Consider the following 27,397-nt stretch of genomic DNA (forward strand, 5'->3'; position numbering starts at 1 on the left):
TGAACTGGAAGAAGTGGGTTAGAAAATGAATGGATACAAATGATTGTAATAAAGTATCCAATAATCATACAAATGTACAACAATAAACAATGTTGTAGGATAGTGCTCAATGAGCCCACCATATTTGTGATTGTTTTGAGTTGTGTGGTGGGAGGAGGGGCTCCTTACAATTTTAGCTTGGCAAACATTTATTCCCTGATTTAACCCACCACCACCACAACTGCTGTCACTCACTAATTGACCAAAAATTGGGCAATTATCTTGTTTTTATTAATTTAAAAAAATGTGCGTATGGCTGACATTTATTTCAATGTTTAATATTGTAAGTGTTTTGGGTCTTGATTTAGAAGCTGGGTGATATTTTTTGTGACTAGAAATATGCCAGAGGAACTTAACTCTTGTTTATATTAGCCTGTGGTAAAAATGGTTTTGTTATATGTCACTTCGCTTAAAAGTCACAGTTTCCATGAACCGATCAACATTGTTAAGTGAGAATTTACTATACTACCTTTTTTTTTTTTTCGCTAAAATAACAATACTAGACATTGTTGATAAATTCGGATTCTTTTCTTACAAAATGATCATGTGAGGCCTGAGGAAACACGCTGGGGAAAGTGAGTTAAGTGCTAACTGGTCTTCAGGTCTGACCTCTAAGAGCCCTGTCTTTGAAACTATACATCCATATGGTTGAAATCAAAACATCAAAAGATACCTATGTACTAAATACAACATTTCTGCAGGATGAAACTGCCTTCTTATTTGACTGTTCTGAAATTCAGCCGTTTTTCTACTCAGAAGCCAAAGCACTAGATAAAAATGGTCTCTTAGTTATAGGCAAATAATTATAGTATGGAGTTAGGCAATATATAAATGTGGGAATTCTCATCTTCCCTTTATTTATGGAAATCCCACATAATATGTGGAAAAGATAGTCAAAGAGAAATTAGTATCTTTTTGCCTCAGAGTATTATGGTAAAGTATAAGAAGAGTAGCCATGCAGAAGGAATGGCTTGATAGATTTTATAAACATTATAACTTTTATCTTCATAATGTCCTTATAAAGGGGCAAATGACATAGGTCAGGTGATGTTATGACAATATCCAAGGGCTTATGTTGTTGGCAGACACAGGAATCTTTTGTGGCACACTGACAGTTTTTTGGGTAATGGTATGATTGTGTTGTCCGTTAAGAAAACTCACTATACAAAGATCAAAATTTAACTCAGGGAGAGGTATTTTACTTGAAAAAAGTATTATGTACTTTATTAAATAGCTACAATGAAAAAATATCAAGTTTCCTTAATTCTTTCAAGATAAAAATAGGTTTATAAATTAATTTATTTATAACTTTTAAGAAAATCTTTTAAGAAAAACATAATACTCTGAGGCAAAAATAAAAAAAATAAAAAAAATACTGATTTCTCTCTGAATATGTTTTCCCACATTTCATGTGGAATTCTTTTCCAAGAAACAAAGGGAGGATGAAAATTTCCACATTTATGTATGTAACAAATTTTTAGGGTGGAATGCATACCATTTCCATTTTAAAAGACTAAGGTGTTCAAAGGCTAAGATGTGATGGGAAAGTACAAAGAGAAGGATGCTGCTTATCTCTTCAAAGTAGGTTGGACTTCTGTCTCTGGCAGTATGTTGGATGAGAGCTCCTAAATAATCTTCCTGATGGAAACAACTAAAATACTGAAATGGACATCTAAATTTGTTTTGATGTCTTTTGTGTCATTTTCTTCTATGCCAATTCACATTTTTGTTTTTCCCCTTCCTGTCTCAGTCATTTATAGGAGAAACCAGGCCATTTTTCCTACTGACTATCCTACATTCTTGCTTTGACTGGTTGCTTCCTCTTATAACTTAGCATTTAAATTTTTCCTTTATCCTTTGTATTTTCAGTAAGCAGGCATTAATTAGATGCTCATTCATATATCTTTTAACAGGACTACTGTGGGTTCAAGTGGCATCAGCCTGATTCCCTCATTATAAAGTTTCCTGTCAAGCTTTCATATAACACTTTTAATATCATTTGTTGATCATCACACAGGTCCATTATTTTTACTAGGAATCTGCATTTACTGGCTGCACCTCTAAAAAGAAAATCTCTCCTCAAGTATTTGGTCTACTTGAAATAAAATTCATAAAGGAGAGAAAAGCTAAATGCTTGAGTCTGTCTTTTACATATAAATTATTGGAGTTATGAGTTAGTGTTCCAGCAACTTGCAGTAATGACCAATAAGTTCTTTTAAAAAAACATCATTACCTTTGAATGAATCAAAGATGAAATCACAGTAGAAATTAGAAAACATTTAAAAAAACGAAATAACAAAAATATCCATATCAAAATAAGGAGTCTGCTAAAGTAGTACTTGGAGGCCAAGTTACATAGCCTTAAAAGCTTACATTACAGAAGATGAAAGGCTAAAATTAATTAGATAAAATTCCAACTTGAGATGTAGAAAAAAAGATAATAGAATAAAAAGAAACAAATGTGAAGGAAGGAAATACAGAAAAGAAACATTCAAGAGAAAGAGTTCAACCAAGCCAATAGTTGGTCCTTTGAAAAGATTAATAAAATTAGCAAACCTTCTGGCAAAGAAAGAAAGAAGGCATAAATTAACATTACCAATGAAAAGATAATATAGCTATAGTTGTTGTGAAGCTTAAACAGATATTAGAAAATATAAGTAACTTTATACCCAACATTTTGAAAAATTAAAATAGATAAAATCTTAGAAAATAGAACTCATCAAAACTGACTTAGGAAAATCTAAATTGTCACATAATCATTAATCGACTACATGAAAATCTAAATTTTCACAAAATTTCTCCATAAAGAAGGCACAAGAGCCTGTTTCCAAAGTTTAAGGAATACATAATTCAAATAGTACTGATTCCAGAGAATAGAAAAAGAGGAAATATTCCCTAATACGTTCTCTGAGGCTAACATAACTCTTTTACCAAAACCAGACAAGGATAACAAGAAATATGAATTATAGGCCACAAAAACAATAGTCATAACAAAATGCTATCAAACTAAATTTAACACTGTTAAAAAGAGAATAAATCATGATCAAATTTGATTTAATGCTGGGGTTGCAAGACTGGTCAAATATCAGAAAATGAATTAATGAAATTAACCACATCAACAGATTCAAGAAGAAAATCATATAATCATTTCAGTGATGCAAAAAAGAGTTTACTCTATCACCTGAAATTCATTTCCAGGTGTTTACTTTAGAGAAACTCTTGTATATGTTCCCAGGAGACACACAAGAATGTACATAGAAACACTGAAGATAATCGACAAAAACTGGAAAACATCCAAAAACACATCAGCAGTAAAATTAATCATACATTATGGTGTATTCTTATCACAGGGAACTACACAACATTGAAAATGAACTATAGCGGCACACATCAACTTAGATCAAAAGTAGAAAAATCACCTAAGAGTTCATATAATGTGACTCTAATAAAGGTATCTTGTAGCTTTGTAAAACTACAAGATAAAACTAAAACAGCATACACTTTAGGAATACATGCATGGAGGCAAAACTCAAAGAACAACAAAGCAATAATTAGCACAAAATTCAAGACAGTGGTTACTTGAGGCTGGGGGAGAGGCTGGTTGTCACTGGGGACCCCAGGAGCGTCTATGGTCCTGGCAATGCTCTATTTCTTAAGTCAGGAGGTGGACACCTAGGTGTTTATTTTATTATTGATCTTTAAACTATACATAAATATTTTATAACTTTTTTAATGTATTCTGTATTTCACAAAAATAAATAAAAGTAGAGGTAAGTAGCTGTCTTTTTAAGAGAAATGGGATTGAAACAATTTTTGCCAGTAGCTGCTTGCTTGACTGACAGATTTCCCAGCAGGAACAGGATTTGGAAAGCAGCTTTCCTTCTGTCCATTTCCTGATTAATTATTAATGAGGCTTTGAATTACAGAGGAAAGAGGACACAGAGCACATAGAAAATGTTACAGACCTTATTTCTTATCTAACTCTTCCTAATCCAAAAATTGAGTGGTAATGGTTGCACAACATTATGAATGTAATTAATGCCACTTGAATTGTACACTTAATAATGGTTAAAATGGCAAATGTTATGTATGTTTAACCACAATAAAATAAAAGAGATGAAGAAAAGTGAGAAGTAGAAAATAGAAGGCAGGACCACACATTAGGTGTGAATGGGGTGCCAAGGACGTAAAGATATCCCGACATCATCTCAGTTTTGAACAAAGTAACTATTAACACATTAACTTAAGTATTGAATACAAAAAATAAAAGTCTACAGGTAGTATCAAAGGCAAGCCTAAATGCTTAGTACCTACTTTGAAGATAGGTCAGAACTACTAGGCTTGAGATGCTAGGGAAAGACCTTTGACCAAAAGAAGAGATTCCTAGTGTAAGCTGCACTTTCACACTGAGGAGATTTTAGGGGGTCTTTTGGCTCAGCTGCTAAAATAACTAAATGGCTGTGAACATAGCTTGGTTAAGCCATATTTCAAATGTTAACAGTACCTGCTTACAATAAGTTATTCATTGCATGGCTATTTCTGATAAAAAAGAGTTATATTGTAAGGAAGTGTGATTTACACATCTAACTTTTCACAAAAGCCTATTTTGTTAGAGAAACAGGCTGTTGTTCTGTACTGTCAAAAAGAATGAAAGTGCCATCAATGACACAAAGAATATTCTAAGGGGAACTTACTAGGCAGATTCAAAGAATGCCTGAGTCTGCTTGACACACCCAGCGCTAAGAATGCAGCGTAGGCCTTCCTGACTCCTCGTTCTGTGTTCTCAGGGTTCAATGGGCATGCAAACCAAACCCCAGAGATGGACCACTGCATGTGACAGTGGCAGCACAGGTGCAGTACACAACTCCAGGGCATACTATTCATACAATCCCTAACAAGAATGGCGCCCCCAGAGCTGGCAACGTGGTGGCCTCACCCATAGCTACAGTATGTGACACTTAGCAAAGAACTACTTAAATGTCACAGGATAAACACTCCTTCTTCAGGATCATTAATTATGTCCAAAGGTAAGAAATGCAAAACATTATTTTGATATTAAAACAAAAATGGCTATATCTTGGCTATATGTACATATGAGATTCAATATAAAATTCACATCAACCAAAATATTAGACTTCCAAGTAGCTTCATGCTTTCAGTGGGTCACTTGGGGCTATATTCCTAAGTCCCTGAGGACCACCCTTTGCTGTCAGGGCTACACTGGTGAAATGTATTCTCTGACATGTCTGGGAAAATAAACTCTCACAATAAATTAAAATTACTATTGATTATCTTGCTCATCAGTATAACCAGAATGAATCTGGGGACCTGGATTTTACACATGATTTTATACAACACTAATTATATGATAAATGAGTTGAAAAGGTTAAATGCTAAAATTACTATTTCTTTAGTAGCCACATTACACATTGTAAAAACTGATTCCAGTTAGATCAATAATAATATTAGCTGTTCATATTTTGTTGAGTTCTGCTATTATTCATCTGGCATTAAGCCAAGTCAATCTGCATAGAAATTATTTAAATCCACCTTGCCATCTGGAAAGAAAATTGTAAATGACACTAATCTTGAATTAAGAATCTTTTAAATACAAACCAGATATACAGTAACACAATGGAAAACTTATAAATTCATGTTGAAGAAGAATAAAGTAGAAGCAAGATACACAGTGGTGATGTACATACCAATAATGTTCTTGTAAAAATATGCAAATGTATACATACGAAGTACTAAAAAGACATATACACTAAATACTAAAGTGATTATATTTGAATAGAAGGTCTTTTTTTCTTATTGTGTTTTTTCTGTATTTTCCAATTTCCCTCCATTTAGCATCTATTACTTTGGTAATTAAAACTACTATAATACACCGGGCACGATGGCTTATGCCAGTAATCCTAGTATTTTGGGAGGTGGAGGTGGGCGGATCACCTGAGGTCAGGAGTTTGAGACCAGCCTGGCCAACATGGTAAAATCCCATCTCTACTGAAATACAAAAATTAGATGGGCATGGTGGCACACACCTGTAATCCCAACTACTCAGGAGGCTGAGGCAGGAGAATCACTTGAACCCGGGAGGCAGAGGTTGCAGCAAGCCAAGATGGCACCACTGCACTGCAGCCTAGGTGACAGCGAGACTCTGTCTCAAAAACAAAAACAAAAAACACACACAAAAAACTATAATAAAATAAGTAAATACAAGCCAAGTATTAAAAATATGCTTGGATAGAAAAAATAAATACAACTATACCTGTGAATAAAACATCTCCGCCATCTAAAGTTGCATTTTCATCTTTCATCTCTACTATATTGAGCTGAAGTTTTTCTAATGCTTCTTTCATCATGTCAACCTGTTGAAAATAAAATGATTCAGATTAATATACTATAATTTCCTAACAAGAAAAAACCATCCAAAACATCTGAATACTAAATCATGCTCATGTGCACACACCCACACACATCCACACTCATATACATCCATCCTTGTGAATATATAGTGTATGACCAGTCATGATCATTTGTAAGAGAATAAATGATCTCTTAGAAATTGCTTATTTTGTTCCCTTCTAGTGTAAGATTGACTCAATATAGTGTCATTTTTTTTTTTTTTTTCTGTAGAAAGGCTGAGTAGTTACAATACTGTTGGAGGCTGACTAGTTAAGACACTGTTGGAGTACAACCAGTTAATGCACCATTGGAGGCTGACCAGTTTGGCCACTGTTGGAGGTTGACAAGTTAGGGCATTTGTTAGAGGCTGACTAGTTAGGAGACTGTTGTGGTCTGACCAGTTAGCACACTATTGGAGGCTGACTAGTTAGGGCACATGAGTCAAGGAAAGTGGGAGGCAAAGCACCTAATTCTCCTACCCTTGCCAGAAAATGCAAGATTCCATTTTAAATCTTATGTAAGTCATTTAGTCAGAATTGTACACACACAGTATAATACATGGAAGGAATATCAATAACTTGTAACTTGAAATCTCAACCCATAGGACAATCATTGTTTCCTATTCAAATATTTTCTAAAATGTCAAAACATCCATTGCTTCTCTGTAAATCGAAACTGTGTTAGTTATATTCAAACAGTTAATATGATAACCCATCTTTTAAAACCTAGTTCCTTAGAGGTGACTAACAAGTTCAACAATTACAATCAAATCAATGAATATTTGAAAATAAATATCAGGAATTTCTATGATTCCAGGGCATGTCTAAAGCACAGAGATATTCTGGGTTGAATTAAGGACCACTTCTATTGAGGCTGACTTTAATATAAGAAATGAATGTGAAACATAACAAATTGAAGCTCACAATTTAATTCAAGTCCCTCCAGCAGCTCAACAAAACAATTTCAGTATTTTCAAAGGTCTGCAAAACCTTTAGGATAGTAAAGACATATATTGAGATGACTTGAATAGGGGCTAAGGGAACAAGAGATCACATCACACTGGGCAAAGCAGGTAGTTTTGCCAAAATACAGCATGCTGAGTACACAGTGTGAATTGTCAGTGAAGAGTTTAAGAGACAAAAATAGAGCAGAGCTACTTCTAAAGTAATAAAAATATGGAAATACTTTGACAACAAGCCTGACATTCATGCATTCAAAAAACATTTAAAGAGGATACAAAGTAAAATAAATATATCATCTCATCCTTGTCCTGGAACTCATGTAAAAATTCCACAAACCGGAGTGACTCAGAACAATAAAAAATATTTCCATGGACAAAATGGTCTTAATGTTGTAGTAAATACATTCAGTGACCTTTTTTTTAACAGCAGGATAGGTTTTCCTATGTAATAGGAAGTGGAACTGTTGCTACAGCATAAAATAAGGAGCAAACACAATATTTACCATGACATGTTGGGCTACTGTGAACCCAGGAAAACACAACTGTTTCCTTTTGACATCTCTGCTGTCTTTGTCCATGGAAAATTCACTGAGCTTAGGGAGAGATCATGAGAACAGATGTACAGTTACTTTTTGTTTCTATTACTAATGCTACTGCTTCTACTATAACTTAACATTTCAAAGATTACAAGGAGTTGAGCAGTAACATAAATTTTGGTTTGAAAAGTTTGTATATAACTATGCAACATCTCAACTGAGGAACGGTATTCAATTCTTAAAAGTTAGAGGAGAACAGAAGTAGGGATATATACCAGTTTCAGAAACATTACATCTCTTTAAATGTCCTATGTCTTTGAAAATTAAAGTTTTAGAGGATAAAATGTTTGTGGTTTTCTTTTCTTTTCTTTTTTTGTTAAATTAAAACAGCTGCACTCACATTAAAAAAAAAAAAACAAAAAAACAAAAACTAGCTTTTGTGCATGGGCAGTACTTAAAAAAATTCAATCACATCTATACAAACAGTCATCAGGATAGGTCCATACCACACATGTTGATGATACTACATTACTTTCAGAATTAAGCACATGGACAAGTTTTTAAAAGATTGTAAACATCAAGTAAACAGTTTTGAGAACTGCAGGGCCATACGGCATCAAATCGGCAATGCTAACCCCAGGGAGATCTCTGGGGAAGAAATGAGAGGCTGAACTCGGCAGGCTGTCCATTGGGAACCACACACTCTTGGCACTGAGGTTCCATTGAAGCAGACAAATTCAGCTGCAAACAGGCTTGACACATGGGTCCACAGCAAGCCAGCTATTCAGGCAGTTAGAACACTAAATATAACTATAGAAGTGGGAGTTTTTGCAGGAAAAGATCCAAACCATGGGCCTTCAAGAAACTGCCCATTCTGTGGTTACATGGCCATGGTTAATGTTGACTTAATTAACTTCCAAGAGGAAAAAAAATGACCAAATAACACACCCACCTTTCATTGAGACACTAACCCTGCAGTGTGGAACTTAGCATTACTCAGAGAAACCATCAGGACAAACAGGATTAATTCCAACGGCTGAGTTGAATGGGTCATTTTAGCCCACAAAATTAGAAATAAAAAGGGCAAATTAGAAAAACAATCTTACTTAATTTAAGCCTTAGGGTATAAAGTATATACAGTAATTTTCATTCTTTACTCAAAAAATTTACAAGACCTTTCTTCCCTCCCTTTTCATGCTACATGCACTTTGATTTCATCTTAAAATAATGTTAGACTCACATTTTTTGCCCCATTTTTCTCCTCCTACTATTTATCACAGCATAGATTTCTTCTCTGGCCACAGATGCTTCAGATCACCTCTGCTGCTTCCAGTTCTGCTACTTATTAGCCAGTGTCCTCCGGTTGTTTAATATTCTGAGCCTCGGTTTTCTCATCTTTAAAGTGGGTATTTATTCATTATAGTATCAACTTTTTAGGCTCCTTCTAGTCATTAAGTACATAAAAGTCACACAGTATTTGCTGAATAAATATTTCTTTTATGAATAACAGCTTGTGTATACACAGTGACAGATACTTGTACTGTAAAATTGGTGCACAAGAAAAAAGCTGTTGTTCTTACATTTTGACATGTTTCTTGTGTTTTATCCCTCCATGACAGATCCCATCTGCTTTCCTGTGAATTAAAATTACAGATTTTTTTTTTTTTTTTTTTTGCAAAGCCAGTATACAGTTAGAGCACATACATTGAGGATACATTTAAATTTAAGTTTAAATAATCCAATTCTGATTTCCTTCCAGCTCCTGGAAACTGTCAAGACATGTGGCAAATTTCTTGTGTAACCTCTGCTTTGAAATAGCCCTCGGAAAGTACTACATAAGGTGGGAAGTGGGCCTGTCTGGTAACATGTTCCACAGGACTCAAAAGAGCCTCAGCTAAAATGATACGGAATGATCATGGTCACTGAGAATATCACCATTCTGAAGGGCCCAATCAGTCTAAAGAATTCTTTCTCTTTCTCAATGCCTGGTCTCCTTCCTTACCTTTCCCTTTCCTACGCTCTTCTTTCCTTCTTTTATGGCTCTCATTTCCATCCTATCATGTTTTCATCATCATCCTGTCTTCTCTTTTCACTCCCTTTAGACCCTCATGGTGAGTGGCAAGAACCAGGGATTAGAATAAAGTCCTTATCACTTATTAGCAACGTGACTTGGATAAATTCACCTCTCTGAGTCTGTTTCTTGACTTGCAAACGGGAATAGTGCTTTCTCTCTAACAGGGATGATGTGAGTAACAAATAAGATAATACATGTAAAACACCTAGCTCAGTGCCTGGCATATTGTGCTCAAAACTAGTAGTTGGTGATATTACTGTTTTGCCCCAAATTAACTCAGTCCTTTGTTTGGATTTTGGCTACCTTTCGAAAACAAGTAAAACATAAAAAATACAATTTTCTGTATTAAATAAAACATCTTTTAAGTTCAGTTTTCCTTTTGTTCTTGCAAAATCTCCCTCAAACCTAAAATACTAGAAAAACTCTCCAAAACCCCAAAACTCTCCCTAATATAAAACAAAACAAAAATAAAGCCTTATATAGTTTTACTAGGAAGCTATATTCATAACTTGTTATAGCACTGTTAGTTTAATACTGTTTATTTCAGAGCAATATTTTCCAGGTGACCCTTTCCAAAATTGACTTTTGCTGTTTATTTTCAATAATGCCTCTTTTGAATGTTTCACATCTTTGTTCTAAATGTTGTGAATGTCTTTGTGGGGCCTGGTGAACAGTTCTGAGCTGTGGCTCCTTAAAGAATATGCACCAATCTGTTAGCCAAGCTGCTTTCCTTCAGCTGTTTCTGCTGCCAGATACTATGAAATAAACGTGGCCCTCAAAGTTGGCCTGTTTGTGGTTGACATGTCTCAGTCACCCACAGTTCTGCCATGTGCTGGAAGCTGTGCTATCACCACTATCACCACTATGTTTTCAATGCCTGCTTAAGTTTTCCTGGTTTCTTTGTAACTCATCACATTACAGGAGCTTTAAAATTATAGAATCATCCTATCCCTACACTTGTCTGGCTCCAGAGAGTTGAACAGCAGCAACATAGCTTTGTTGGTAGTGAGATAGTTTCATTTCCCAATTTTTTGCTGATTTTGTTTTGCCTTTTAATGTTGAGTGTGACATGTAGATAATGCTGAGGAAGCTGCTCAAGAAGCTGTTGTCTTGGCACATCAAGGCACAGATGGCTTGGAGCTTGCTGATGCATCAAAGTTACTATATTGTCCAAGGTCCTATTCAAAAGGCCACACTTTATTTCTTTATGCTACTTTAATCTTCTTTGTTAATCAGCACATCTTTGGTCACTGTGGCCACTTGCTAGTACACTTGGCTGATTTTATGACATTGCTTAATGTTGTATCACACTTTCACATATATTTTTTCATGTGAATAACATCTCGGTTCAATAAACATTTGGTGGATGTCAACTGTTTTTTTTTTTCTTTTCTTCAAATCAGGCCACAATTCTTTTTTTTAAGCCACAGTGAAATGAATCTAGTGGGACAGATACACCTTCTGAATATATAGTGACGATAAAATGGAATATTTGTTGTGATGCTCACAATAACTCCAAAAAGTAGAAAGGGTAGATATTAGTATACCCATTTTATATCTGATTAAACTGAGGCTAAGGGAGGTTAACCGACTTGCCGAGTCAAGCCTCCAGAGCCCATCCTCATTTTCACTTCACTGTGTGATTATGATTCCGCTGAGGTCTTACCATAGAGTGCAGCCCACATCAGAATTGGAGCCCATGCCTTCTGCCTTCCAATTCTGTACATTTAAGTCCACTGGGTATCATAAGATCCTGTGCCAAGGTGACTTTGTGATATGATCTCTTCATATCAGAGATAAATGCAATTTCTGTATATGAGGGCCTTAGGATGTTAAGTTATAGAATGATTAAGAACACTAAGTAATATGAACAGAATATATAAACTACACCAACCTGTTTCACCAAGAAAAACCTGCATATTCATTACTACCCTTCGATTTGGAGATGCTTTAGGTTTGGTCAGTGGTTCGTTCCTAAATTTTTCCATATGTGTTGATTACCTTCTTTTCTTTTCTTTTCTTTTTTTGAGACAGAGTTTCACTCTTTTTGCCCAGGCTGGAGTGCAATGGCATGATTTCAGCTCACTGCAACCTTCACCTCCCAGGTTCAAGTGATTCTCCTGCCTCAGCCTCCCAAATAGCTTGGATTACAGGCTTGTGCCACCATGTCCAGCTAATTTTGTATTTTTAGTAGAGATGGGGTTTCGCCATGTTGGCCAGGCCGGTCTCAAACTCCTGACCTTAGGTGTTCCGCGCGTTTCAGCCTCCCAAAGTGCTGGGATTACAGGCATGAGCCACCACTCCTGGCTGTATGGGTCGACTACTAAAACTAGCCAAAACTACCAACAAAAAAGGATCGAAGAGACGTTTAATATACTCAATGATCCAGTCTTAAAAATTTCTAAATAAAAACATATTGGAATCCTCTTCTATATTCTAATTTTAGGACAAAGTTCTCAGGAGAAATTCAGTTAGCAATGATAACAGCAAACATTTGTGTGGTCTTCCTATGTGCCAGGCACTCTGCTATGAACTCATATTAACCTTATTTAACTTTTACAACCTGATGAAGCAAGTACAAGAATTATTTGTTTTACAGATGAGAAAACTGGGGCAGAGTAAGTAAATTTGATCAAAGTCTCATAGCAAGTAAGCAGAGAGCTGAGATTTCAACTAGCTTTGCTCTGAAGTTTGTGTTATTCTTTCCTATACAATATTGTTACTAACAAAAAAACTTAGGTATCTACAATGAAATTGAATGACTGTGAGGAGCTATTGTTCTCTCCAAAACAGATTATGTTCACTATTATTTATTTATTGAACAAAAATGTGGACTCAGACATTCTGGAGAAATGGAAGGATAGAGGCTACAAATTGCAGCAGTTTGAACTTGCATTTGGTTTCTAAAGAGTCTAAATTTTGCCTTTCTAAGCATACACAAACTAAGGCTAATAAATTTTGGGAGCCACTACTTTCTCATCAGAGTATGAAGAGTTATTTGTATAAAAATCTATAGATAGTCAACAGTGTATTTTAAATAGTGAGGTTACCAAAGCATATGGATATGCAGACACACTCCAAACCAAGACATTATATACACTCCAAACAAATGCAATGAATTTAGAGAGATGAGAAGGGTTTCTACCACACTAGGAAGTACGGTAGGTGGAATTCTAAAATGGTGCCCATGATTGCTGCCCCCTGATGTACATGTCCTGTATAAATCTCTCCCCCTTTGAGTGTGAGTAGGACCTGAAAATATGATGAAGATATCATTTCTGTGATTGGTTACTTTACATAGCACAAGTAAAGAAATTTTGCAGGTGTAAAGTATCTACTCAGATGACTTGAGTTAATCAAAGGGAGATTACCCTGGGTGGGCTTGACCTAAGGAGAACCCTTAAAAGTGGGTTTAAAGGTTAGAGACAAAGAAGTCAGAGAGATGTTCTGATCTTCTGTTTTGAAGAATGTAAACATCCATGTTGTGAATTGCCTGAAGAGGGCCTACGGGGTGGCCTCTGGGAACTGAGAGCAATTCTCGGCTGATAGCTGGTAAAAACAACCAACCAACAAATCAAATGGGAGCCTTAGTCCTACAAAAGTGGTCAACAGAACTGGAAATTATTTAATCATGACAATCTTTAAAAGTTATCAAAGTCAAATAAATATTAACCTTGTGATTATTCAGAGAACTCATGATTTTATCAAATGGTCAATATGTGTTAAGGTTTTATAACCACTCAGCTCATTTTCCCTCTTATTGAACTTTTTGTTATAATAACTTTTACATGAATAAGATCTCTTGAAACATTTCCCACAAACTGTTACATATCCATTTCATTTTTTCCCATTGATTTCTTGGATTTCCAAACATATGGGTTTATTTCTAGTGGAAACTGCAAAAAATTAACCAGGATATTTAGCATTTTGGTTTCCATATTGGTAAACGGAGGGAACAAAGCTTAAAAATGAGGTCATTTCCAGCTCTAGACTTCTAAGAGTTGCAGCCCCAGAAAAAATTTTGGCATTTATAAATGTTACTCTAACTGTAATCCTATTTCCCTTCCATAGAATTTACTGAAAATACCCCAGATGGTTACTCATGATTAAAGTATTCTGGTGTTTAACAAATCCAATCAGAGGCAAGAGGTTGGATATATGAATGCAGACAAGATAGGGCAAACCCAAAAGTGGATTTAAAAAACTTCAGAAAGATGGGAGTCCTCAGAGGCAAACAGAAGATTCCACTGCAGTAGGAAACAAAGAGTGTGAGTGTCAACACTAACTTTTGATACTTATATTTTATTTTTTTGGAGGAACCCATCACACAGTTTCTCTAAGGCTGCTAATTACTTGCCAGTAGTGAGATAATTATATGACACAGAGAATCTACAATGCTTTTCCTGTAAGACAGATGTCAGGCTCTGCTTATTTACCAACCTCTGCGTATTTTCTTATTTATATTCACATGCAGTATAGTAGATTTCATCAACTTTGGGTTCATTCCGTAAGTTGGACTGAGCTGTTAAACCCAATCCTAGAGCCCTGCAGTTCTTGATATATGAGATTTTTCATTTCCCTAGCCAATCTGAGTTGAGTTTTCTGTTAGCTGCATCTAAAAATAACTCATTTATTCCCATGATCGATCTTAACCTGAGAGAGAAGGATCTAACAAGCTCCAGGCTGATGCTCTGAGACACAGGGTCAAATCATTCTTTCTGCTTTGTCCTACTCCTGACCATATACCTGGGTGCTGCTTTGGTTCTTTTCCCTGGAGTCCTGTTCTAGTAACCTATCCCATTCCCTTCCTATGAGTAGGGTCCTGCTATGCACTCTGAGGATTTGAGCAGATGGGCTTCCCCAGGTGATCCCCGTTATCTTTATCTCCTCAACACACAATCAGTATCAACAAGGTCTGAGGAACTAACCTCTTAACCACTCATAACACTTACTATCATTAATAATAAGTACAATTTATTAAGCTCTTTCTAAGTGCCAAGCATTGTGCTAAGTGATTTTGCATGGATTATGTCATTTAATTATCACCATATTCCTTAAGGTACCTCCCAGTCTAAATCAGTCATGGCAGTTCTCTCTCTTATGCCAGGGACTAGTGCAAGTGACCCAATATTGGCCACTGAGGGGGTGTCTGTTGAAAGGTTCCTGGAGCCATTGAAAGCAACATAATTCCTCGTCTTCCCTTGGACATTGTTCTGTATAGATGTTGTACCTGGAACTGGTGAGAACACATCCATCACCAAATATCGCAGGGCAGAGACAGGGAAACAATTTGAGTCTTTGATGACATTTTGAGCTGCTATATCCAACCCTAGAGCCCTGGAGTTCTTAATATATGAGATTTTTCATTTTATTAACCAATTTGAGTTTTCTGTTAGCTGCAGCTAAAAGTAACTCATTTATGTATACAATAAAATTGACAAGTAGTATCCAAAGAGTCAGTAATAACAGGCCACTTTACAAAACTCATTAACTTCTGATATAGAAACAACTATTATGGAGGATTTTTTCTTTTTATAGGAATGCACCATGCCATTTCTAACCACTTACAACACTAAGACCATCCTACCTATAGAAGACAGTAGATTGTCAAGCTAAAAGCATCCCAGGATTATGTTAGTTTATAAAGCACAATTGTTGCAGCTCTGTATATCAGAGCTGGAATTAATGTTTCAACACTCTTCATCTCTGAACCAGTGCTCAGATCCAAAGGGCATATCGCATCTAGGAAGATTAGACAGAAATGTGAAAGGCAAACCCACGGAGCCAGGAGAAATAAAAAGCACTCTGGACAAAACTGGGAAAGATCCCTTTCATTATCTGGAGAGGATACATTGAGAAAGTTCCAGAGGTTCAAAGGTCCCTCCATAAAGATGTCACTACAAGACAGTTTCCCGGAAGAAGGCTGGAAGTGACATTTAGCTTTCTAAATGAAAAACAAGGCAGGAGCTCTGCTGGTCTTGTCAGCTCTCTTGATATATAATGTACTAATTCAAGCTGTCCAGTTCCTTGTTGACGATAATGACACAATACATGTATTGAGTACTTAAAAGCCACTGACATTCTGTCTGCAGGGGACAAATAAAAATATGATTTATCACCAAATACCAAATGAAAATAAGTGTCAGCTGCCAAAAGACCTGCAAAATTTAGTAGGCTAAAAACCAGGGAACGGACAAGTTTATAAAATTTTAAACTAATTTTCCCGAATGTTGAGAAGCATAAAAATTTGCTGTGCACATCATCCAAAATAAGCACCAGAAATAGTACTCGAAGTGTCCATAATTTTCTGTGAATTCAGAGGAGTCGCATGCTGCCAGACACAAACAGATTAATGTATGGGAAATATTTTGTATGTTCAGTATACAATTAATACATTGTAGGCATTAAGCTGCCCTAAAAGCCTTCCAGCATATCCCTGCTCCCAGCCCAAATGTAGGTCCTGGCTGGGTCAGAGATTCCGTCTGTGTGCCCCAGGGGATCCTTTTTTTTTTTTTTTTTTTTTTTTGAGACAGGGTCTCACTCTGTCCTCCCTCGACCACCCTGGCTCAAGCAATCCTCCCACCTCAGCCTCCTGAGTAGCTGGAACTACAGGTGTGTGCCCAATGGCCTTTTTTTTTTTTTTTTTTTGGAGAGATGGGGTCTCCTTATGCCACCCAGGCTGGGGGCATTCTATCAACAAGTTCTGGCCCCTAGCTGACTCTGTATATATTTACTGAATGAACAGCTGAACAACTTTGTAAGTCAGACAGAATTTCTGGAAATGTTATAAACAAGTATAAGGCAAAAAAATCCACCTTGTTTAGACAAGGCATAGCCACGGCAAGAGCCATACAACCTGTGTGACCTCTTTTAAACAACTCTTATGACATTTCAAGGGTGGGCAGATTCATCTTTATTTCTAAAAGCCTGCAGGTGAGAGAACTACCATTGGCCTATTTGTCCAAATAATCACTAACCGCCACTCATCTCCAATAATTCTATTCATTTGCTTAGTCATTCAACAAACATTTATTCAACATTTTCAATATACTTGGCACTATTCTAGGTTCCGACAATACATCAGTGAAGAGAGAAGAGCCCTGTGTATATTCTGGTGAGGATATGGAGAGATAGGCAATAAATAATAAACATTAAAAATATTAGTGGTAAGTGCTATGCAGTTATTTAATTCAGGAGATGTGATATAAAATGGTTAGGGTAGTTACTGTAGTTTGGAAGGTCAGGAACAGCCTTTCTGAAAGTGTGTCCTTTGTGCTGATATCTGAGTGACCAAAAGGACCAACTCTGTTACCCATAGAAAGAATGTTCCAACAAGAGCCAGTGCAAAGGCCCTAAGGTAGGAACAAGCTTAACATGTTCAAGGAACAGGAAGACAGCTAGCACAGTGCTAAAATGAAGAGGGCAAGTGTTATGGGCTATGTGTCTCCTCAAGATTCATATGTTGAAAACTCCCAGGACTTAAGAATGTGACTGCCTTTAGAGATAGGGTATTTAGAGAGATAATCAGGTTAAAATGAGGTCATTAGGATGGGCCCTAATCCATTATGACTGGTGTCCTTATAAGAAGAGCAGACTAGGATAGAGAGACATGGATGAAAGGATATGTGAAGACACAGGTGGCCATCTGCAAGCCAGGCAGAGGCCTCAGAAGAAACCAACCCTTCCAATACCTTGATCTCAGACTGCTAGCCTCCAGCGTTGTGAGAAAATATCTTTCTGTTAAGCTGTCCAGTCAATGATACTAGCAAACTAATATGGCATGTTACCAGATAAAGCTGGGGTTGAGGATGGGGTTAGCTCATGCTGAACTTGGTAGACTTGCATAAAGAATTGGAATTTTAAGTATTATTGGAAATCACTGGAGAGTTTGCAGGAAGGGAGTGATATAATTTAATTTATGAATTCTAGATAGCTGCATCATGGAAAATGGATTGGAAGGCACAAATGGAAACAGGGAACTTAGTTAAAAAGCAATTGCAGTAGTCCAAGTGAAAGACAATGGTGGTCAGCACAAGTTTGGTGAGAGTGGAGACAAACAAAGTACTGAATTTGGAATGTGTTTTGGAGGGTTGACAGAAGTTGGTGGACTGGATGTGGGGGTGAAGGAAAGGAAGGGCCCAGGGTGACTTTTAGATTTTTGTCTTGAGCAATTGAGTGGATAGGTGTACTGATTTCTAATATGAAAAATTCCGGGGAGAGGAGCAAGGCTGTAGAGAAAAAATTCAAGAACTGTGTGACCATGTTGAGTTTGAAATGACTTCTAGGTATTCAAATGGAGAGATCAAGGGGAGTAGTCAGAACCAGAAATAAAAATTGGGAGTCAATGATACTAAAAGGTACTTAAATCTAAGAGACATTAGAAGAGCTAACTCAAACCATGATCTGCAGGAAGTGATGTGAGGAAACTTGCCTTGTCCATTAATATTAACAATACTATTCTAACAAAAAGACTCCAGGAGACATTGTTCATTCATTACTGTTGCAAAGTTTGGTAGCTGTTTGCAGCAATGGATGCAAAAATCCTCCTATGGCAGGAAGAGCTACTTAATGTACATTCATTATGATTGCACCAATACCATCTAGATAAAGGTCTGGAAACAAATGGATTGTAATGAACTTTCCAGAGGTAATAGGTAGTGAGGTCATCAAGTGCTACTTCTTGCCACTTGCCTGTACATTTTTCTGTTAAATTCAGTTTTGTAGATGCCATATAAAACATAGCAGTAAAGCTGGGCACAGTGGCACATGCCTGAAGCCTCACTACTTGGGAGGCTGAGGTGGGGGGATCCTTTGAGGCCAGCAGTTTGAGGCTGCAGTGCACTATGTTCACACCTGTGAATAGCCACTGCACTCCAGCCTGGGCAACATAGTAATACTCTGTCTCAAGCAACAACAAATCTTACCAGTAGCATAAGATTTTATTCTTTCAGAAGTCATCAATTTTGAAATTATGATCACTTGAATTGGAGATAAGGTGAAGTGCATTAAGCAAATCAATAGTGTAGGCAAGGCTATATAGCAAGAACAACTTTCAAACACATTTCAGATCAGTCAGTCCAAAATACATTCACACTATATAGCACCATAGGACTAAATGAACATTGTTGTGCTAATTAAAACACATTTGTATTCACTTATTCAAGTAGGTCCCCTAAAGATCTGAACTGAGAAACACTTCATTAGTATATCCTCAATGATTGCTGCATGAGTAAGGCTGCATTTCTTTTAAAAATATTGTATTTGCTAATTTTTCACCAATTGTGGAGCTTTCTCAACAACTGGTGCAAGTTGGTGCCTTTTTTGACTGTTCTACCTTGCCCCAGGTTTGAACATGATATGCAAGATGGTTTTTGTAACACTGGGATGATTTCTGGGGGGGAATTTTGGTGCTTATTTTTTTCCTTCCTAGTCCTTAGCTTTTTTGTGTGTTATTAAAGGCTTCATTAGAGATGGTTGTGAAAGGCTCTAGTCAGGATAAGCAGAGTGCACAGTAATTAATTCTGAGAAGCTGCCTTCTGATTCCAGGCTGAAGCATGGCAAATGATTTTGTAAATATTCACCCTTTGTCATATGTTCATACATTTGCTTTTCTTGGAACTTGTTTAAAATATGTTAGTGAAAAAACACCAGCTGAGTATTTGGATGCTTATAAGTATTAAACAAAGGCTCATTTCCAACCATAGTTGTACAAAATGGCTAGTTTCAAGAAATTGTCCTTGGTTATGATAATTGTCCATATTCTAACACTGTGTTAAAAAATAGTGAAGAATTTTTCTTCACTGTTATCAAATCTGGGCATCCTCAGCTGGAAAAGACTGGAACAGTTCAACAGTATTTTCCTAATGGAAACATTCCAGTCAATATTCTACCAAGGAAAACTAATTATCATCTAGCTAATGAGTTTTGCCTTTCCCAAATTACTTTGAAAAATATAGTAAGCCATATTTTTCTTGCCATTATAGTTTTGCCATTATAGTTTTTTTCTCCTTTTTAAAAAAATGTTGGTTTTACTTCTAATTTATCACTAAATATTAACTAATTTTTAAGTAAAACACTCATTGGAGGAATAACCATTAGGAATATAACACAGAAGGTACTTCATATCTGGTTTTGAGTAATACTCAAAGTACAATAACCTTAACACCATCTAGATTCTCTTCCTATGACACAGAGCATAATGAAATTAGATTCTCATAAATGTCACTGCCCCCTATTTATTGTCTTTTTCCTTGAACCAAGGCAGAGCTGGCTAGGATCCATTGTCTCTCAAGCAGATTTATTATAGATCGGGTGCATTCCATTTCAGAACAGGAATGTGCTTGTTATGAAATGTACAAAGCTTATAGTCGAACAAAGCACACAATCTGTTGGCAAAACACCACTTAAATAGTGGGTATAGTCTGTAAAATTTTCTGAAGTATCTTAACTAAATTTAATATTACATAAGTTGATATTCAAATCTTGAAATAAGTCCCTAGTGAACACAGTTCTGTTTATGCTGTCAAAACTAAATTCATTTCAGTATTATGCAAATATATAACTGAAGTATTTCTTATTGACATGATATAGTTAGCTAGATTTTTCTTGTTGCTTCACTTTCTCCTGGATAGTACCACACAAACTTTGAAAACTAGATTAACTCAGGTCTTCAGGGCACAATGTAACATACTTTAGTGCTCAATGTCATTTAGTCTGTGCAGTGAACTAAAGAGTATCTGATATTGTTTGGCTCTGTGTTCCTAACCAAATCTCATCTCAAATTGTAATCCCCATGTCCCACGTATCAAGGGAGGGACCTGTACAATCCCCAAGCATTGAGGGAGGGAGGTTACTGGATCATGGGGGCAATTTTCCCCATGCTGTTCTCATGACGATGAGTGAGTTCTCACAAGATCTGATGGTTTTATAAGTGTTTGACAGTTCCTCCTTCACACACTCTCTTTCCTGTTACCTTGTGAAGAAGGTACTTGCTTCTCCTTTGCCTTCTGCCATGATTTCAAATTGCCTGAGACCTCCCCAGCCATGTGGAACTGTGAGTCAAACCTCTTTCCTGTATAAATTACCCAGTCTCCGGTAGTATCTTTATAGCAGTGTGAAAAAAGACTAATATGGTATCCTTATAAATACCCAGGGAGAAACTAAGAGACAGTAAATACCCAGGAAGAAACTAAGAGACAGCTCTAAGAACAAAAAGAATGTGGGCAAATTTAGCAGTTAAAAGACACAAAAAACTAAGATTACAACAATTTGTTTTTAAAGTATGCCTGTTAAGTATACCTCTTTAGTTAAGTCTAAAAGGAAATGTGCAAAAATGGAAAGAGCTGTGGTTGGTTGGCGGAAAATGGTTGATGTGACACTGGTGGAAGAAGTTAAGAGATACTTGGGACCCCAAAGCCTAAATATTAAAACTTCATCCACTGCCTACAACTCCAGTAACCATTGCTCATTCTGGTTCTCAAGGCAGGGGACACAGCTTGTCAATGCATACTTTCCATTACTCTAAACATCCAAATACTAACATGACTCTGGATATGGGAGACTGGACCACTGGAAGCTGTATTACTGGAGTCTTTTTTGCTTGGGTTATCCACCCCTGGTTCACCTGTGGTCTATTCCATCCAGGCTCTCACTGAGTCCCCATACTTCCCTGGACTATTATTTTAGACTGAACTCGAAACAGCCCCAGACCAACTTTTTCTCCTACACGACCTATTTCTAGTCCATGTAAACACTTGCACATCCTTTGTTCACAAACTCTGGCAGTGCAACTATGACCAACACAGTAGCACTTTCTTGGCTTCCTACCTAACCTGTTAGTCACCAGCTACTAATCCCCTGTATCTCCCAGACACCTATCCTTGGTGTTTCCAAACTGCAAAAATATATTTAATCTCTCTGAGGGGTTTATTTAAAGCCCACTGTCTCTGGACTTGAAGTGAAAAAGGTAACACATCTCATCCCACAAATTTAATGTAGAGAAATTAGAAAGTATAGATAAGTCAAAACCATTAAAAATCTTTGTAATCCCAACACCTATGCATAGATAACACTTACTGTTAACAATCTATCACACAAACTTCAACACATTCCTATTAAGTATTTTTATGAGAATTTTTTTTTTGCTCATACTATTATAAAATTATCCTATAAGCACAAATATAGTTAAATAAAGCACAGGCCACTAAATTTAAATTCATATCATTTCAATTGAGATCGCTTTAAATTAGATTTTCTGAAAAAAAGTTATCTTCTGAAAACAGTCTTTTGTTGTTAGGTAACTGCAAATAAAATAAGTAAAGCTCCTCGTACTGAATTTTAGAGTACTTCAAGACTGAACCCAAAGCAGAGATACAGACTTTTATGGTGGTAATAGAATTTGAGAACTTTATTAAAAAATTAAATATTTAAATAAATACTCCAGGATCGATTAGGATAGGTGTTGAAATTTGAGGACAAAAATCAATTCACAGAGTGTTTCACAGTTCACAGAGTGTTTCTTCTCTAAATATGCATGAATCAACCAGAGATAGAACAAAATAAAAATATTTAGCTGCCAAAAAGAAATTGTTCTGAGACATCAGCACAGGTTTTCTTCTGTGATGATACCAAGTTTTTAGGTCTTGTAGCAAATGTTGAGAAGGTAACCTTACAACTGCAAAATAATCATTGGATGTTGCACAGAGAGAGGTCCCTCTGTTCTCTGTGGATATACAGAGCACACCCAGAATGCACCTGGTCAACTTGAGCCCTCATTATCTTGAAGACACCTGATATTCCATAAGACTAGATGAGGCTGCCAGCTCCTTGTCCACACCGACTACATGCCATGTACCTCATTTTATAACTAAAAAGGATTTAAAATTCATGAAGCTTGTTGAAAGCTCAACTGTCACATTCTACTCATTCCAAAGTGTATGGGAAAAAGAGCAGAACAGACATTTCAACTGAAGCCATTATTGTGCTTGAATAGCCATATTCCATTAAATTGCTAATAAACCTTCTAGACGATGTTGATCACATCAACCATACAGTTGCATTCCTTTCCTTTATACCAACTTGCCCAGTTTCATTCTATGCAGTATTACTCTTTCTGTGCCCTTTATTCCAAGGTTGCCCAGAATTCAAAGCACTTATTCAGTAAGTTTGTAATCCAGTTTAGTATGCTATTAACAGAATTCTTTAGAGGAGATCATGGAAAAAGAAACTCAAACTTATTTTTGGGTCAATGACCAACCTTAAGGGAAACACATATTAAACCAGTTTAAAGAAAAAGGTCAGGATCCATGAGGTATTAAGGAAAAAAGGGAAGAAAAAACATTCATTTCCACAATTTTCCAACATTCCTTAAAAATAAAAACAAGCCCAAGCATGGAATGGCAAGGCCCTGGTGCCCCTGTACTAATGGTGGTGGACAATACTGCTATTCATAGGAAGTGAGAAAGCAAAGGTTTTTCCTCAACACCAGGGAAGTTTTGGCTTCCCTTACCTTCATTTATTCTGGGGTTCAAATTAGAACCTTATAAATCTCAAGTTTGCCTCTCAGAGCAAATAGTAACATACAATGGCTTAAATGCTTTAAAGTTTGCTTTTTAATAGCATAACTAATTAACTGCTTCTATTGTAAATGGCTTATTAAGCCACTCCTATTAGGGTGTTAACTACTGAAAATATGTAAAGCTGAATAGACACTGTATGGAATTAGGCATTTAAAAATAACTAGGGCACTATTTACACTACCTGCCTGATGAGCAGTTTATCCCCCATTTAGATATTAACTGAAAATATGTAATGGAAAAAAAATAAAGTTAAGGAAACAGATGTGTTAACCTTAAAATTCTTTCATCAAACAGCAAAGTTATTTCTTATAATTTTTAAATTCTATATCCATCTTAGAGCCTTAGAAGAAAGTCTAGGTCTCTCCAAATTCAGGGTACCAAATGCTTGCCTCTATCCAGGCAGTTTTCCAGTGAGCAGAGCTGGAAAAGCTTTTCTTTTCACAGGGTAACTGGTTTGGAATAAGCTGCCTATGTATCCAGAATGGTGTTTTTTTTTTTGTTTTTTTGTTTTTTTTTTTGTTTTTTTTTTTTTTTAGCAAAATCAAGCTGGACAAAAGTGAAATTCACTCCCTGGATTACCTTATGATTATGAAAATATTTGTGTCTATTTTTTAAGAGTTCCCAAGATTAGGCAAAATAAAAAAAAAATTTTCCTGCAGCTTCCCTGCTGAAATACCTTAGTGAGAATGCATAAAAACCAACTCTAAATGATGCACAAAGCAACTGAAAGTAAATGTTAAAGCAACAATAATATGATTCGACACAAATGAGTAATAGCCCCAATATAAAAAGCTGCAAAATTACAGTAATTTTACAACCCATTTGAAATAGCAAAACACATTGTTACTTTACCAAATATTAACTGATCACCTAATGTATGTCAAAGCTACATGCAGGTATCTGTGTGGTAAATTTCTGGACTGGGGAATTAAATGAAAAGAAACTAGCACAGGATATTTAGTTCACAGAATCATGAAAGGTGAAACTCACAAGAGATGTTTGTGGTCATACAGCTCAGGTGACCAATTCCCACTAGGTTGGCATGACTCTCCCCTGCCACAGAGGCAGAAGCAGGATTAGAACCCAAGTCCCCTTGTTTACAGTTTAACAAGATTCCTGATGAACTAAAAATGGTTTTGATATGAAAAGGCAATGTTAAGACTACGAATAGAAAGTTGTTTCTACTTTTAAAGTTTTAGAATCATTAATACATTATTAATTATATATACATATATATTTAAATTGTCTTCTAGACGCCAAGCACAAATTACCAGATTTCATTTAAAATTTTCATATTGGCTGGAATTTCATCATTTCATGGCATCAAACGAGGAACCATCTGCCATCTAACCAAACCCAAAGGCCACAGAATAAATGTGGCTTGCACTGAAAAACAAGAGTGAGGACCATGGTCCTCTGTGATACAAGGCAGGCACGTACATTTTTAGAGGTTTCCATACAATTCAAAGTTAATGGTCTAGGTGTTTTTCAATTGGTATTGATAAGGAAAATGTAAAAATCAAAGCAATTTACAATGTCTGCCAGACTTTCCTTCACAGATTGTTTCAGGAAGCAAAACATCTTCCTTTTTCCTTCGCCTCCTCATCCCCCCACCCCAAGTTGACACACACACATACATTCAGTAAAACTTTTGACTAATCCATTTGATGACTGAAGATTTGGCTTCCCAACTAAATTGATAACCTCTCTTCCTCTTCATTAATATTTGAAGGCTGCCCACCTAAAGAATTGGAAAATATATAATACAAACTGTAACACAATTTTTGTATTTGATCTCTAATTTCTGACAGCTGAACACTTGGCAAATGTGTATATAACATGAGCATAAAATGTGTCATATGAGTAAAGTTTTCAGCATGAATATGAGGTAATAAAATAATTAGACTAATTTTTATACATGACTTATTGGACTTCATTTCTTATTTCAATCATATTTTGCATATTGCCGTTTTATGAAGGACATAAGTAAAAGACTATTCTGTTCAATACAAATGGTATCAAATTTCGAAAACCAAAAAGGGCTAAAAGAAGTTAATGAGGGTGAATGGAATCACCCCTATTAAAGGTAAAGTGATAGAGAGCAGGTGTAAGCTATTATGAGGAGGCCATTTTGTATCTCCTCCTCCTCATAGTTTCTCCCTAAATATGCCAAAATGAAAATCTTAGCTTTGGTTATGTGCTTAGCATGTCTTCATTAACAAAAATTTCTAGCAATGTAATGGAAAGAGGATTTACTCTGTTATAGAAGGCAGAAAAAGTAACAGTAAATGAGTACCCTCTCTATGGAACCTGGGATTTTTTATTTTTTATTGTTTTTTTGAGACAGGGTCTTGCTTTGCCACCCAGGCTGGAGTGCAAAGGCACAATCACAGCACACTGCAGCCTTGACCTCTGGGATTCAAGAGATCCTCCCATCTCAGCCTCTCTAGTAGCTGGGACCACAGCATGTGCCATCACATCCAGGTAATTTTTGTATTTTTTTGTAGAGACAGGTTTTCACCATGTTGCCCAGGCTGGTCTCAAACTTCTGAGTTCAAGTGATCTACCCACCTTGGCCTCCCAATGGGCTGAGATTATAGGGATGAGCCACCATGGCTGGCCCTCTGGGATTCTTTTTAACAAGTGGAAATCCTAGCAAATGAAATGCCTTATTCTATCCTTGCAAATGAAGTAAGCATCCAGACAGGTGTTTTGTGACATCACTAAGCAAGTATAACAGGAAAAGGCATATGAAACCCTACAGAAAATGTATAGTGACAGGTAGAGATAATGAGGCACAGCTAAAATTCTAAATTAAAAATATTTCTGAAGGCAAATTTCAAGAAGCTTTTTACCTTTACTATTTCTAAATTTTCTAATGTGCTTTAAATGCAAAAATATGTCTTAGGTCAGGCACATAGATACTAAAATAGAACTTAATCTATTGCTCCATTATAAGTGAATACATTATTTCCATTATGGTTTATTTGTAGCAAGTTTTGTTTCTAACCTCAAGGGAATCATATAATATTAAGGGATGTAAGTAGCCTTATAGAGAATTATCCAGTCCCTTGTTTTCACAGATGAACAAACTGAGGCCCAGTTGAACCTCTTGTTCAAAGCCACCAGCTAGTTGTATTTCAGAGCTGTGTCTTCTGTCTCCCAGGGCAGGGAGCAGTGCTCTTTCCATCACATCCGCAGCATCAGACTTCCACTAACTGGCTGCAATAGCTATAGTCAATAATGGTGCCCTACTATGCTCTCTTCCTGGATGACCTAATCTTTAAGCTTCTTAACAAATCTATGAATTACATAATATTTGAACCACTATTCTACAGAAAGGAAACTGAGGTACTGAACACTTATGTAACTTGTGAGTCAGCCTCCAGAGCCACACCACACACCCATTCTTCACCATTATACTACTGTTCACTGTTCTCTTCTTTTCCAAGGCATTTGTTGACCCTATATATTCACTGTACTCTAAACTGAACTTTATTTCCCAAACCTGCTGGCATCCTTACTTTCCAACTCAGTTAATGTCATCACTGTCCTCTTTAATCACCAACCTTGGAATCTTAGGTCATCTTTGACTCCTTCTGAGTTCCTCACCCTTTTCCATGTTTCTACCACTGGAAAGTCTCTTGAATCCATGTACACTGCAATTTCCTAACAAAAGGCCTCATTCCCTGTTGCCTGAATGATTGCAAAGCCTCCTAGCTCATCTCCTTCTAACAGCTGTCCCTTCTTAAATTCATAACACACACTGGAGCCACAGTAATTCTGCCAAAACAACAGAGAG

At 36.4% G+C, this 27,397-nt stretch overlaps 1 protein-coding gene across 1 annotated transcript in view; it reads right to left on the reverse strand.

The window, feature by feature from the left end:
• DDAH1 (dimethylarginine dimethylaminohydrolase 1) overlaps window positions 1-27,397 on the reverse strand; it is a 142,117-nt gene that overhangs the window by 33,652 nt on the left and 81,068 nt on the right. The window contains exon 2 of the mRNA XM_003892135.4: window positions 6,311-6,410. Within this exon, the coding sequence (XP_003892184.1) occupies window positions 6,311-6,410 (100 nt within the window). The remainder of the gene's footprint in view (window positions 1-6,310; window positions 6,411-27,397) is intronic.

The sequence above is a fragment of the Papio anubis genome, chromosome 1 (assembly GCF_008728515.1).
Source record: "Papio anubis isolate 15944 chromosome 1, Panubis1.0, whole genome shotgun sequence".
Taxonomy (NCBI): Eukaryota; Metazoa; Chordata; class Mammalia; order Primates; family Cercopithecidae; genus Papio; species Papio anubis.